The sequence below is a fragment of the Trichosurus vulpecula genome, chromosome 3 (genome assembly GCF_011100635.1).
Source record: "Trichosurus vulpecula isolate mTriVul1 chromosome 3, mTriVul1.pri, whole genome shotgun sequence".
Lineage (NCBI taxonomy): Eukaryota > Metazoa > Chordata > Mammalia > Diprotodontia > Phalangeridae > Trichosurus > Trichosurus vulpecula.
Window position 1 is genome coordinate 404,751,110 of NC_050575.1, and position 14,441 is coordinate 404,765,550.

Sequence of the window (14,441 nt, forward strand, 5' to 3'; positions counted from 1 at the left end):
CCCTTCCAAGGGCAGCAGAGTATGAAGAAAGACCATGGGCCTGGAGTTCTCATCCCAGCTCTGCTGTTTTTCCCCCGGGGCATCTTGGGTAAGTGGCGGCCCTTTTCTGGGCTTCAGGCTCCTCCACCATCAAAGGACAAGGCAGGGTTCACATAATCTCTATGGTCCCCTTGTGATACTGTGATACTCTGAGTGTTTCTGGGAGAGGAAGTCCCCGGAGAAGGAAAAGGGGGTCTACCACCCAATCAGATCAAGAGTTGGTCTTCGGCTCCTAAAGTTCATCTGCCCATCCTCTTTAGGTCCCCAGGCCAAGGGGAGGGATTCTCAGAGAGAACCACTGCAGCTTCCTCGTTCCATCAGTGTTTCCTATGATGCCCTTCCTCAGAAGAAAAAATATCACCCCTACACATATTCAGTGTCTGTGATGTGCCAGGCTTCACTGAGCAAGGTGCTGGGGATACAAAGACACCTGTCGTCAAGGAGTTTACATTCTAGAGCAGTTCTTAACCTGGGGTCTTTGGACCCTGACCACGGACAGATCTCAGGGGGTCCATGAACTCAGACAGGGATAAAAAATTACATTTTGATTTTCATTAGCCAATAATGGAATGTAGCACCCCCCTCAATTATGATTTCTTTAAAATGATTTAATTTCTTTAAAAATGATTCAGATTGCCAAAGGGTTCCATGACACCAGAAAGATTAAGAATCCCTATGGCAAGCTACAGAGGTGTAACAGGCATGGTTTGCTTGTTTATTTAACAGTTACAAAATCTTTCTCCACCTCCTCCTAGGAGTAACTAGTATTTATGTAGCTCTTTAGGTTTGCAAATAGGTTTATGTAGCTCTTTAGGTTTGCAAATATCTCATCTGATCCTCACAAGAAGTCTGGGAGGGAAATGTTATTGTTATCCCTGTTTTACAGGTGAGGAAACTGAGGCTGAGAGAGGTTAAGTAATTTGCTTAGGATCACACAGCTAGGAAGTGTATGAGGCTGGATTTGAACTCAGGTCTTCCTGACTCTGGGCAGAACGCTCTGTCTGCTGCACCACCAGGCTGTTCTTTGGGGAAACAAACATTTATTATGCACCTACTATGGGCCAGGAACTAGGCACTTTACAAATGTAATTTCATTTGACAGAATCGAAGTCAGGTCTTCCTGACTTTAGGTCCAACACTCTATCTCCTGCCCCACCTAGCTGCCAAAAAAGCCCTGGCCCTCGAGTTGGAGGTGATGGTGGTTGCTGCTGTACCATTTCAGTCTCTTCATGACCCCATTTGGTGTTTTCTCATCAAAAATACTGGAGTGGTTGGTTTGTCATTTCCTTCTCCAGCTCATTTTACAGATGAGGAAACTGAGGGTTAAGTGACTTGCCCAGGGTCACAAAGCTAGGAAGTGACTGAGGCTGAATTTGAACTCATGAAGATGAGTCTTCCTGACCCTATGCTTGGTCCTCTATGCATTATAGCACCATCTAGAGGCCCCAGAGTCAGAAGACCTGGGTTCAGATCTCACCTCTGATGCTTTCTACTTGAATGACCATGGGCAAGTCTGTTAACTTGTGACTTCATCTCTAAGCTGGAGGACGTGGACTAGACGACCACAAAGGTCTCTTTTTGCTCAAAGCCTATGATGTACAAGGTTGTTAGTTCAAAATAAGTCAGAAGAACTCCCAGACTGGGGGGAGAGGAAGGTTAGGCCGAGCAAGAGCAGGGGAGCCACCCTGAGGGGGTGGGTTGGTGGTCAGAGAAGCTCTCATAGGACCCTTCCACTACAACATAAGCATTTCTCCAATGTATCTAGTTCTCCCCTCCACCCCACCCCCCACTTCCCCATCATGTGACTCTTATAATATGGGCTAGGAAGGACCGAGGGGCACAATTACCTTTTCTTTTGATGACAGCGTAGGATGCACAAACTTCCTGTAGAGGAGGCTGGAGCCCTTTGTGTAAGGAGACAGCAACCAGGCCACGAAGGCTATTTTTAGTTCATAATAGAAGGGGAACCTGGAGATGGTTAAGAAAACAGGCATTTTGTTAAAGAGCCACCTCCAGCAGCTGCTGTCCTGCCCCTCCCCCATGGCAGGGGGAGCTCCCAGGCACTGATTTCCCCAGCACCTGCCCAATGCAGACACCGGGAAAATCTCCACACTGCCTGTTCCCCCCTCTCCCCTGCCCCTCCTCCCAGACTTCTCTCTTCCTTCATATCCCTTGGAAATGCTTTGCAACCAAAACTCAAGAGATCTTCCTTCATGGTCATTCTCCCATTGTGTCCCTGGCTTTCCAGATGAAAAGCTGGCTCCAAACCACCTTCCCAGCCTGATTTTACATGACCTCCCCATCAGCTCCTCTATATCCCCATTAAAACTGGGCTGGTAGTTCTTTCTGGGACACAACGTTCCATCCCCCACCTCCCTGCATTCACTCAAGCCTTTCCCCCATGCTCAATTCATCCTCAATTCCTCTTCTTTGAATTCTGATCTTCCTTCGAGGCTTGGCTTCGGTGCCACCTCTTCTAGGAAGCCTTCCCTGATCCCCACCCTCCAAGCGTTCATGCTCCCATCCTCCTTTAATGACGTTGGGTTTCAGTTGTCTCATACCAATGGAAAGGAAGTTTATCCTGGAGGCTGGGACTCTGGGCTTCTCCCCATTTGGATCCACCCTCCATGGCTGCCCAAGTATGGGTCTGCTCATGACCCTCATGGACCACAAACTGAGCCCAGCTTCCTCCATCTTGGTGAACTGAGCAGACTGCCTCTGTCTTGTGTTAAGCATTAGCTTGCCAAGTAAAGGACCTTCTTGCTGTGCTCCCACCCCAATGACCCCTCCACAAGAATATCCTTTTTGGGTCTGTATACAATCTGTTCAGGGACACTTCAAAGGTTCCCGGATTTCAGGAATCTGTTCAGTTGAGGTGTTCCATCCAACCAGCCAGCTCCTGTACCATCCCCTCCCAATAGGTTTTTGCCTGAAGCCTCTCCCCCTTCTTTGTGATTTAAGCACATAGAAGCTCTGTCCTTCTGTCCCCTTTGGGGAGCTCTCTGCTGTGTGGGTGGGGCTTTCTTGTTGGCAAACTCGATAAACCCCAAGACCAGTCTCCTTATTCCTGCATCCCCTACCCTCTCCCACTCAATAAACTCCCACGGCTCCCTATTGCTCCCGGGATTACACTTCTGTTCATCTTTTAAAGTCCTTCTTAACCTGATTCTAGTTCACTTTTCAGTCTCATTATACATCATTCCCCTATCTGCAGCCAGGTGGTACAGCGCATAGAGCTCCGGGCCTAGAGTCAGGACAACTGGAGTTTAAATCTGGCCTCCAACACTCACTAGCTCTGTGACCCTGGGCAAGTCACTTCACTTTTGTCTGCCTCGGTTTCTAAAATTGTTGTTCAGTTGTGTCTGACTCTCTGTGACCACACAGCCTTGGTCCATGGGGTTTTCTTGGCAGGGCTACCAGAGTTATCTGCCCTCTCCTTCTCCAGCAGGTCCTTGTTTTACAGATGAAGAACTGAGGCAAATAGCAGTTAAATGACTTGCCCAAGGTCACACAGTTAACAAGTGTCTGAAGCCACATTTGAACTCAGATCTTCCTGCTTCCAGGCCTGGTGGGCTATCCCCTGCACCACCGAGCTGCCCAATTCTAAAATGGAGACAATCATAGCACCTACTAGCCAAGGTTGTTGTGAGGATCAAATGGGATAATATTTGTAAAATTAGCCCAGTGCCTGGCACATAGAAGGTGTTTAATAAATGCTTGTTTCCTTCCTTCCTCTACTCTACAGCCTGACAGATCAGCCTCCTCCTTTCTTCTCATACTGCATTGTTTCGCACCAACAGGCCTTTGCAACGCCCTTCTCCCATGCCTGGAATGCGCTCCCTCCTCGCCTCAGTCTCATAGAATCCCCCATTTCCCTCTAGACTCAGCTCAAGCACTCCCTTCTTCCCAGACTTTGGGGATCCTCCCAGCACCAGCGCCCTCTCTCCACCTACCTGGAACTTTGCTTCCTCACATTTATTTTGCACTTATCCTATCTAGACCCGTGTTGTGCTCACTGGTATACGCACACATTCTCTCCCCCATAGAACAGTAAACTCCTCAAGAGCATGGACTGTTTCGTTGGGAGGATTTGGAATCCTATCCCTAGCACCTCGGACAGGGCTAACATGGGCACCGTGCTTCCTAAATCTGAATGCAATAGATAAACGTCAATAATGGCTGCCGTTGTTCAGTTGTTTCAGTCGTGTCCGACTATTTATGACCCATTGGGGATTTTCTTGGCACAGATACTAGAGTAGTTTGCCATTTCCTTCTCCAGCTCATTTTACAGATGAGGAAACTGAGGCAAACAGGGTGAAGTGACTTGCCCAGGGTCACATAGCCAGTAAGTGTAATTCAGTAGGTGCTTAATAAATGCTTGCTAATTGATTGAGCTTTGCTTTTGTATTCCTAATGCCTTGTATATAGAGGGCACTTAATTTGTTGGACTGAATTAAATTGAGGAAACATGGAAGGATGCAAAGATGGGTTCCAGTTCCAGGCTGTGCCACTCACTACCTGTGGTAACCTCTCTGGGTCTCCATTTCCTCATCTATGAAATGGGGGGGCGGGCCTCCAACGTCCTGTCCAGCTCCAGAGGTATGACTGTGAATGGGATCCATCTTAATTTATTTAGGTCAGAACCCACAATTCTCAATGCTATTTGTTATCAGAAACTGCATATTCACACACATGCGTACTCACATACACTAACCCACAGACACTACACACACAACACACTCACAACATATGTATATATATGCACAACACATACATACTCACATACACTAACCCACAGACACTAAACATACAACACACTCACATATACATACTCACAACATATATATGCACAACACATACATACTCACATACACTAACACTCAGACACTACACACACACTCACATACACACACTCACACACAACACACATTCACAAATATAAGACATGCATATACACACATACACAAACACATACAACACCTACACTCATATACATTCACAGCATATACACACAACACATAATACACACTCACATACAAACACACCATATACACAGTGCACATATACACACATTCACACCCACATACTCACAACAATACAATAGTATGCATTCACATGCTCATAAACACCCAACATATGTATACTTACACACACCCATACATACACAACACATGCTTCTATAGTACACACAGACCACATACAAACATACTCACAAATACACCACCATGCAACACATACATACTTACACACGCACACATCACATACACACACACACACACACACACACACACACACACCCCTTTCTTTTCTCTTTCTCCAAGGCCACCAAGGTGAAAACCTCAAGACACCCCTGTCCAGGGAAGAAATTCTGGCTTGGAAACAAAGCCCTCCTCCCTACAGCCTCCTTGTCTACCCAGCCACAAAAGAGATGTCAAGGTCAGGAGATGTGAGCTCTGAAGAAAAAACCTGCCTCCTTGTAGGCCTCTGGGCACTGCCAGGCAGCTGTTCCAGACAACATCTTCCTAATTTTTCTGCAAAGACTAAGGCAGGAGAGACGTGTAGGCAGACACGGGCTGATCTGAACAGTCGCAGCCACGAAGGAGGCATTTCCAGGGACAGAGTGACATAGAATCAGAGCATTCCAAGGCCTGCACATCCCTCAGCCCTTAGGACTGAGCTCAAACTGCTAGTGGCTTCTCCCCGGGTCTCCCGCTTCAAAACCAGGAAGCCAAGGATGAACTTTCCTGGCCCTGTTAACTCTCATACACCCTCTTATGTATAGTCAAGTGAACACACAAAGAACAGCTCCCACTCCCTTTTTTTCTGGCTCCTAGCAAGGTTGGAGCCAGAAGAATCCTTGGAGGTCAACTGTACCACTTCTATCCCCCTATTTTATTGATAAGGAAACTGAGGCCCAGAGAAATTAAGTGATCTCCTGTAAGTGGGAGAAATAGGATTTGAACCCTGGTCTGCTTTCTTCAAACCTGGTGCTCTCTCCAGAAAGACTATGAATCACTACTCCAAATGCCTGGCTGATTTTTAAAAATACCCTGAAATTCCACTGCCTTCTTACAGTCTGACCAGGCTTCCTAAGTTCAGTGGTCAACACATTCACTCTGCCGGAATGAGGAAGCTTTATTTTTAATTATGAGACATTTCTAGTGCCACTAAGAGGTAACAGATGTCAGCTCTCCAAAGGACACCTAGACCAAATGCTGGTGGGGCTAAGGAAAAATAGGCACACTCATACACTGTTGGTAGAGCTGCAAATTGGTAAAGCAATCTGGAATTATGAAAGAAGGAATGATAGAAATAAGCATTTTTTTGAGGGGGGAAAGGCAATTGAGGTTAAGTGACTTGCCCAAGGTCACACAGCTAGTAAGTGTGTCAAGTATCTGAGTCCGGATTTGAACTCAGGTCCTCCTGACTCCAGGGTCAGTGCTTTACTTAGTGCGCCACCTAGCTGTCCCCAAATAAGCATTTATTAAGTACCTACTATGTGCCAGGCACTGTGCTAAGTGCCTTACAAATATTATCTCATTTGATCTTCATAATAACCTTGGAAGGCAGGTTGCTATTATGATTCTCATTTTAGAACTAAAGAAACTGAGGCAGACAGAGGTCAAGTGTCTTGCCCAGGAATACTCGGATAGCATCTGAGACCAGATTTAAACTTGAGTTTTCTCAGCTCCAGACTCGGCCCTCTATCGATTGCTGCTTCTCCCCCAACAGTTACTAAACTATACACATACTTTGACTTAGCAATACCCTGACAGGCAGACATCCCAAAGAGATCAAAGCCAAGAGGAAATGGACCTATATGTACACAAATATTTCTAGCAGCTCTTTCTGTAGTAACAAAAACCAGGAAACTAAGGGAGTGGCCATCAATCGAGGAATGGCTGAACATTAGGGTGTATGAATATGAAGGCACGTTCCTGTGCCATAAGAAATGACAAAAGGCAGAGAGAAGTGAGCAGAACCAGGAGAACAACTTCTATCGTAACAACAGAGTCAAGACGAACAACTTGGAAAGCCTTAAGAATTCCAATCCGTGCAGTGACCAGCCCCTATTCCCAAAGACAAAAAAGGAAGCCTGCTCCCCACCTCCCAATGGCCAGGAGATGGATTCAGGGGCACATGGAGACACAGGCATTTTAGGCAATGGTCAATGAAGGAATCAGTTTTGCCTGACTATGTATATTTGTTACAAGAGTTTTGTTCTTCCTTCTTTCCTAAAGTGGGATAAGGGGAGCTGGGAGGGAGAGAAATTCAGTTTTTGTTGATTGAAAAAAGAAATTTAATTTTTTTTTAAAAAAAGGATATTTCTCCTGTTTCATTCTTCCCCACCTTAAATCCTGGGAAGACTCCAAGCAGATCTGATTCTGTCCTGGTTTTCAGAGTTTACGAAAATGCCAGTGTTTCCACAGCCCACTCAGAAACTCAATCCAGCCCAGGTGGGGGTTGGGAAAGGATCCCAGGCTTCAGATCTCAGCTTCATCAACCTTCCTCAAGCCCCTGCAGACCCTCTGGGGGAACTCTGGGCTCAGAGCCCTGGAGCTGAACTATGATCAAAGTAACCAGGTTGAGCTTCCTGCTTGGCTTGGTGTATTTTCCCTGGCACCAAGTGGAGGCAGGGCAGCTAGACCAGAATGCGCCACCGTGGTCCACAAACCCAGAAGTTCCCAGGTTGCACCCAGCTATCATGAGAGTTGGTTGCTTTGATGATAGACATTGGGGAACAATTCAGACATCAAACTAGGCAAAAGCTACCAGGCTGACTACAGGGAATGCTCGGGATAAGGAAGAAGGCCCCCACAGCCCCTTCACTCTTGACCCTTTTGGTAAACAATGGACAAAGTGCTGTATTTGGAACCAGAGGACCTGGTTTGAATCCCAGCTCTGCCATTTACTACCTAAGTGACTTTAAGCAAGTCACTTGGGCTCTATGGGCCTCAGTTTCCTCATCTGTAAAGTGTGTGGGGGGGTTCCAACTCTTAAACTACAATTCTAATGAAGAGAAGAGGTAGGAAACTAAGCTTAGTTTTCTTGTGTTTAAAATAGGGAAAATGATACCTTTGTCATATTTGAATTTACAGAACCATATGTTTAGAACTGGTAGGCCATTAGAGGTCATCCAGTCCAGTTGCCTCATTTTACAGATGGGGAAACTGAGGCACATCCCCCTGTTCTTTGGTTCTCTGACTGCTTTGACACCAACTTTGATTTTCCTTTCTTCCTTCTACTAAGTTTTATTGATGCATTTTGTCTTTATAACTGTAATTTCTGAAGAGAAAAACCCCTCTCCCCGACTCAAGAGTAAATCCCTCCCTGCAACAAAAAGTAACAAAGGCATCCGATACTGTGAGTACATCTGAAAATGTATGCAACATTCTGTCCTGGTAGACCCCCACCTCTGATGCAGAGGAGAGAGGGGCTGGTGTCTCTATGTCCCCAAGCAGGACTGCAATGTAAAGAAAGGAAGAACCTTGGTGGAAATAGACCACCTTAGAAACAATCACAATTGTCCGAAACCAGAACCACAGACTTGAATTTTGCTGTTTCTCAGCCCAGAGTACCCCAGAAGGACATCACACAGATGATGCCGGATAAGAGGTGTATTATAATGTCAGGTTGAGGTGGACATGGACCCAAGAAGCCCTGGGTTCAAAGTCCACCTCAGACATGTACGGGCTATGTGACCTTGAGTCACACAAGGTTAAACTGGTACCTCAGTTTCTTGCCCATAATCCTATGTTTGGTCCAATGTCCTCCTTCCCCTCTCCCAAACTTCCCACCAGCATGATAAGTATTTGCTTCTGGCGTTACCGACAAAACGTTCCTAATCACCATCCCATCCCCAACTCGAGTCATCACTCACCAGCAAAGAAAGATGTCCGTGAATGTCTCTGCTGTTGTAAAAAGTGCAAATATGATCCAGTACATCATCCATTTTACCTGTCAGGAGAGAAAACAACCAGCCTGATGAGAAGAGGGAGGCAAGGCTCGTCTGGCCTCCCACAGTGTCAGGCCAGGCTAAAGCTCAAGCAGTCTTCCAGGCTCAGGTTGGCAACCAACCGCCTCCCATCCCATCCTCTCCAAAGGCAGATCCGGGTCTATCCTGGTTCTCAGAGCCTGGGAAAAAAAAGCCAGCGTATTTCCATAGTCTACTGAGAAACCTCAAGTCCAACCCTCAGGCGGAGGCCAGGGAGAACTGAGGATCCAGACCCTCAGCCCCGGGCTTGACCACTTTGCTACAGCCCCTGCAGACTTCCCGGAGGAACCCTAGGCCCAGAGCCCTGGAGCTGAGCTACAGTCAAAGTAACCGGGTCGAGCTGCTGACTGGTACATCGGCCTCACTGCAGGGACCCTTGTGAATGAATCTGGGATGCTTCCCTCCTCTCAGATGCTGGACTTTGCTTCCCAATCTGTCTCATACCCGGTCCCTTTTTATTTATCCTCATAAATCAGGCCCTTCACCTTGGAGCAAACTTCTGCAAAGGAATTCCAAGATTTTCACTGCCTTAGAGGGGAAGGGTCCTGAAATATTGCTACAGACTCCTTACTGGTCTCCCTTCCTCCTGTCCCGCTCCACTGTCCAGACACATCTTACACATGGCTATTGACTGTAGAAACAGGAATCGGGAAGGGGACCTAGGTCTCTATATCACTTCTGATGCTTTCTATAGAACCACAGTCACATAATTTAACCTTTCAGAACCTGTTTCCTCATCTGTAAAGAGAGGATCTTACTTAGTAACATGTCACTCGAAAGAGTTACTGAATGTACCAAGTGTTTTAAGCACTTGTGACTATGAGAAGCCAATGTGGTGTCGTAGAGGGTACTGGATCTGGGTTCAAATCCTGCTGCTTCCCCTTACTAGCTATGTGACCCTACACAAGTCACTTAATTCCTCTGGGTCTCAGTTTCGTCATTTGTAAAATGGGGATAATAGTAATTCCTGCCTCGCAGGATTATTGTGAGGAACAAATGAATTAATGTGTTTGTAAACTTTAAAGTACTACCAACATGTTACCTAGCATTATAATTGCATCACTTCCCCATTTAGAAATCTTCAACAGTATTAAGTGGTCTTCAGGATAAAATCTAGATACCTTAGGTAGGCATTCAATGCCTTCTATAATCCAACCCCAGTCTATTTTTCTAGTTTTATCCCCTGTAGTGAGGTGGTACAGTGGCTAGAGTGTCCTTGCAGTCAGGAAGACCTGGGTGCAAATTCAGCATCAGACACTTACAAGTTGTGTGACCCTGGACAAATCACTTAACTTCTGCCTGCCTCAGTTTCCCTGTCTATAAAATGGGGAGGGGGGAGGTGCTATTGTAGGGCTATTGTGTGCATTAAATGAGAATATATCTGTAAACCTTAGAGCGCTAAATTAATGGTAATATTACCACTATTGTGTTCCCTTGAGAAGTAGCATGTTAGAGTGGATAAAGCTCTGGGCTCGGAGTCAGGAAAACCTGGGTTCAAATCCTGTCTCAGATACTTGTAGGTTGTGTGACTCCGCACAAGTCACTTAGCTTCTCTGAGCCTCAGGTTCCTCATCCATAAAGTCAGGGGTTTAATCCTTTTTGGCTATAAATCAGACATCAATGTAGAAATTCTATGTTCCATGGAGCCAAACTACTTCCTACTCCTTTCTTCATGACTCATTTCCCTGCCTCCTTGCCTCTGATCACGCCATCCCTCTCACCAGGGCTGCCTGCTCCTCTTACATTGCCACTTATTAAAACCCATCCTTCAAGGCCCCACTTTAAAGTTAATTTCTTCAGGAAGTCTTCCCTGATCAGCCGGAAGGCCCTTGTTTCTCTTTTGAATTCCAGTGGCTCTCCATGTGGTGGGAAGGGTGATTTGGGAAAATGGACCCCAGTTATGGTTGCTGCCTCATTTTAACTCTTGGGATGTACCTTGAATTCTACTCTAAGTAAATGTCCCTTTCACATCATCATTGTGTGCGTGGAATTGGCTGGTGGAGATCCAGAAGGAAAATGGTGGCTTGTGAGCACAGGATTATGGCCCCCCCCCCACAGACACTAGATACTTGGAGGAAGCTTTTGGGGTGCTATATTTGCCTTTCCCATGTGCCCTTTGGGGAGGAGGAAGTTTTTAATTGATGTCTTTCACTTTTCTATCACAGTGATTTCCAAATATTTCCCCACTCTCCTCATCATCAAACCTTCCATTGTAACATAATTTTAAAAAAAGCTTAAAACAATAGTTCAGCAAAACCAACCATAGCATATGCAAAATTCCAATCTCATAGTCCTCACTCCTCCAACCAATTAATAAACATGTTTTAAATTCCTGTTGTGTGCCAGGCAGTATGCCAAGTGCTAAGGATACAAAAAAAGGCAAAAGACAGTCCCTGCCCTCAAGGAGGTTACAATCTAATGGGAGAGACAACATGTAAACAAATATATACAAAGCATCTGTATACAGGATAAATCAGAAATAATTAACAGAGGGAGGTCACTAGAATTAAAAGGGGCTGGGGAAGGAGGGAAAAAGAATTCTCTCTCCTCCAGGGCCAAGCACGGTCGTTACAATCACACAGCATTTAGTTTTGTTATATTAACATTTTTTCCCCTTTTACATGTTGTAGACTTTGTGGATGGCATTTTTCTAATTTTGCTTACTTCATTCTGTATCAGTTCACATAACTCTTCCCAGGTTTCTCAGGATTTTTTATGTTCATCTTATCTCCCAGCATGGTAATGTTCCAATCAATCAGCATGAATTTATTAAGTGCTTACTATGTAGCAGGCACTTTGCTAAGCACTGGAGATACAAGGAAAAAGCAAAACCAGTCCCTGCCTTCAGGTAAGTTATATTCTAATGGGAGAGAAGGCATGTATATAAATAGACAGATACCAAAAACATGCAAAGGAGATGCCAGATAACCTCAGAAGAGAAAGCCCTAGCCCTTGCAGGGAGGGAGGCCAGGAAAGGCCTCCCATAGAAGGGGGGAATCAGAGATGAGTCACGAAGGGCTCTGTCACATTTACAAAGCACAATTAGCTTTACTGCTCCCCAAATGATGGGCACTCATCTTGTTTCTAGTTCCTTGCTACCATAGAAGGCTTGTTATTCTCATTTGGATAAAAGTGGAGAATTTCTTCTGCCTCTGACCTTGTGCAGGTACAGACATTTTAATCACTTTTTTTTTCAGCCCAAAGACACTTTCCACACACTACTTTGAATAATGGTTATTGTGTACTTGTCTTCCCCCTCCCGTCAGACTGTTAATTCCTCAAAGGCAGAGATCATTTTATTACTTTCGGTACTGCTGTAGCACCAGGCCTAAGACCTCCCATGACCAGCAGATGCTGCATTTGGAGTCAGAAAGACCCGGATTCCAATCCTGTCGCTTACTAGCTGTGTGACTATGGGAAGGTCACTTAACCAACCTCTCTGAGGCTAGTTCTTTACCTATAAAATGGAGGCAGGAAGGTGACTCAGTGGATAGAGAGCTGGGCCTAGAGTAGGAAGACCTGAGTTCAAATCAGACCCCAGACACTTATTAGCTGTGTGACCCTGGGCAAATCACTTACCCTCTCTGTTCTTCAGTTATCTCATCTATAAAGTGAGGGTCATAACAGCACCCATCTTACAGGGTAGTTGTAAGGTTCAAAGGAACTGAATTGTGTAAAACACTTTGTAAACCTTAAAGCGCTATATAAATGCTAGCTATTATTATTATTAAAAGAGGAATGATTTATATGCGATGTGACTACCCAAAGCTGCTATGAGAGTCCAGTAAGAGTCCAGTACAAACCCTAAGATGCTACCATACATGTAAGCTATTAATAGGTACTCAATAAAGAGGAAGAGTACCTACTCCTACTCTTATCCTAGGTTGATAACTGGGCCTGGAATCAGGAAGATCTGAGTTCAAGTCTGGCCTCAGACACTTATTAGCTGTGTGACCCCAGGCAAGTCGCTTCACCCTGCTTGCCTCAGTTTCCTCATCTGTAAAATGAGCTGGAGAAGGAAATGGCAAAACCACTCCAGTATCTCTGCCAAGAAAACCCCAAATGGGGTCACGGAGAGTTGGACACGACTGCACAAACGACAACAAAGGAGTAAGAAGGGGGCGGAGCTTGGTAAGTAGTTGTTGTGTGGATATTGTGTGAGCATCCAGGAGGTTGTTCAGCAGTTAGGCTGAGCACCAAGAGCATCCCTTCCCAGGAAGGATGAGGCCCTTTGGGAAAAGCCAGGAGCTGCAGACACTGAAAATGCCAGGGCCAGCGCCAGATCAGGATACGTAGCAGACGGCACTGCCGGTGAAGAATGACTTAGCTAGAAGTGGCCCAGACATCAGCCTGCATGAAAAGGACATCATTTAATAGGCCTCCGTGTCCCCAATTACTGACTCACTCCATGAGGTGGCTCTGGGTGAGATGTCACAGTCTGTAATCAATGCCTGCGGCTGACGGCAAGAGACCCACCCATTCTTTAGCCATCAGCCCAGGAAATGGATGACGCAAGGGTATTGGGGGAGAGATGTAGGGTGTGGGACCTGGAAAGGGAAAGACTGGCCAGTGAGGACCCAGGGGGCTAAGGAGCAGGTATTGCTCAGTCGACAGTGTCTGGCTCTTTGTGGCCCCATTTGGGTTTTTTTTTTTGGCAAAGATACTGGAGTGGTTTGCCATTTCTTTCTCCAGCTCATTTTATAGATGAGGAAACTCAGGCAAACAGGGTGAAGTGACTTGCCCAGGGTCACACAGCTAGTAAGTATCTGAGGCCGGATTTGAACTCAGGTCCTCCTAACTCCAGACCTGGCACTCTATTCACTGTACCAACTAGCTGCCCTTAAGGAGCTGGTAGTCCCCCTGTTGCCCTGGCACAGATTTACCCAGGAGGCAGGCATCCCAGGATCGTACAAAGGCAGAGCCAGAACACCTGGCCAATGACCTTGGACTTTATCCTACAGACCAGGGGTTCTTAATCTGAAGCCTTCAAATTTGTTTTTTAAAAATATTTTAATAAAACTGTATTTCAGTATAATTTGTTTCTTCTGTAATCCTACGTCTTTTACTTATTTAAAGTATTTATGTACTTTGAGCATTATTTAAATTTTAATGTAATATTAATTTAACAATGATTTAATATTTTGGTAATGGTATTTTGATATAATTGGTTTCCTTTGTAACCCTGTTTCATGCATTTGAAACATTAGTTAATTTCAAATTTGATATTTAACATTTTTGATATAATTTCCTGTTTTATTTTATTCATTTAAATATTATTTAATGTTTAACATTTATTTAATAGTTTGATAAGGATTTCAATATAATTAGTTTCCTTTGTAATCCTGTGTATTTTATTTTATGCATCTAAAAACATTATTCTGGGAAGGGGTCCATGTCTTCAACAGAT

At 45.2% G+C, this 14,441-nt stretch overlaps 1 protein-coding gene across 4 annotated transcripts in view; it reads right to left on the reverse strand.

The window, feature by feature from the left end:
• REEP1 (receptor accessory protein 1) overlaps positions 1–14,441 on the reverse strand; it is a 141,097-nt gene that overhangs the window by 56,493 nt on the left and 70,163 nt on the right. For all 4 annotated transcript variants that reach the window (XM_036751864.1, XM_036751863.1, XM_036751862.1 and 1 more), the window contains exons 3-4: positions 8,921–8,997; positions 1,887–2,007 (exon numbers count right to left, since the gene is read on the reverse strand). In XM_036751864.1, the coding sequence (XP_036607759.1) occupies positions 1,887–2,007; positions 8,921–8,997 (198 nt within the window). The remainder of the gene's footprint in view (positions 1–1,886; positions 2,008–8,920; positions 8,998–14,441) is intronic.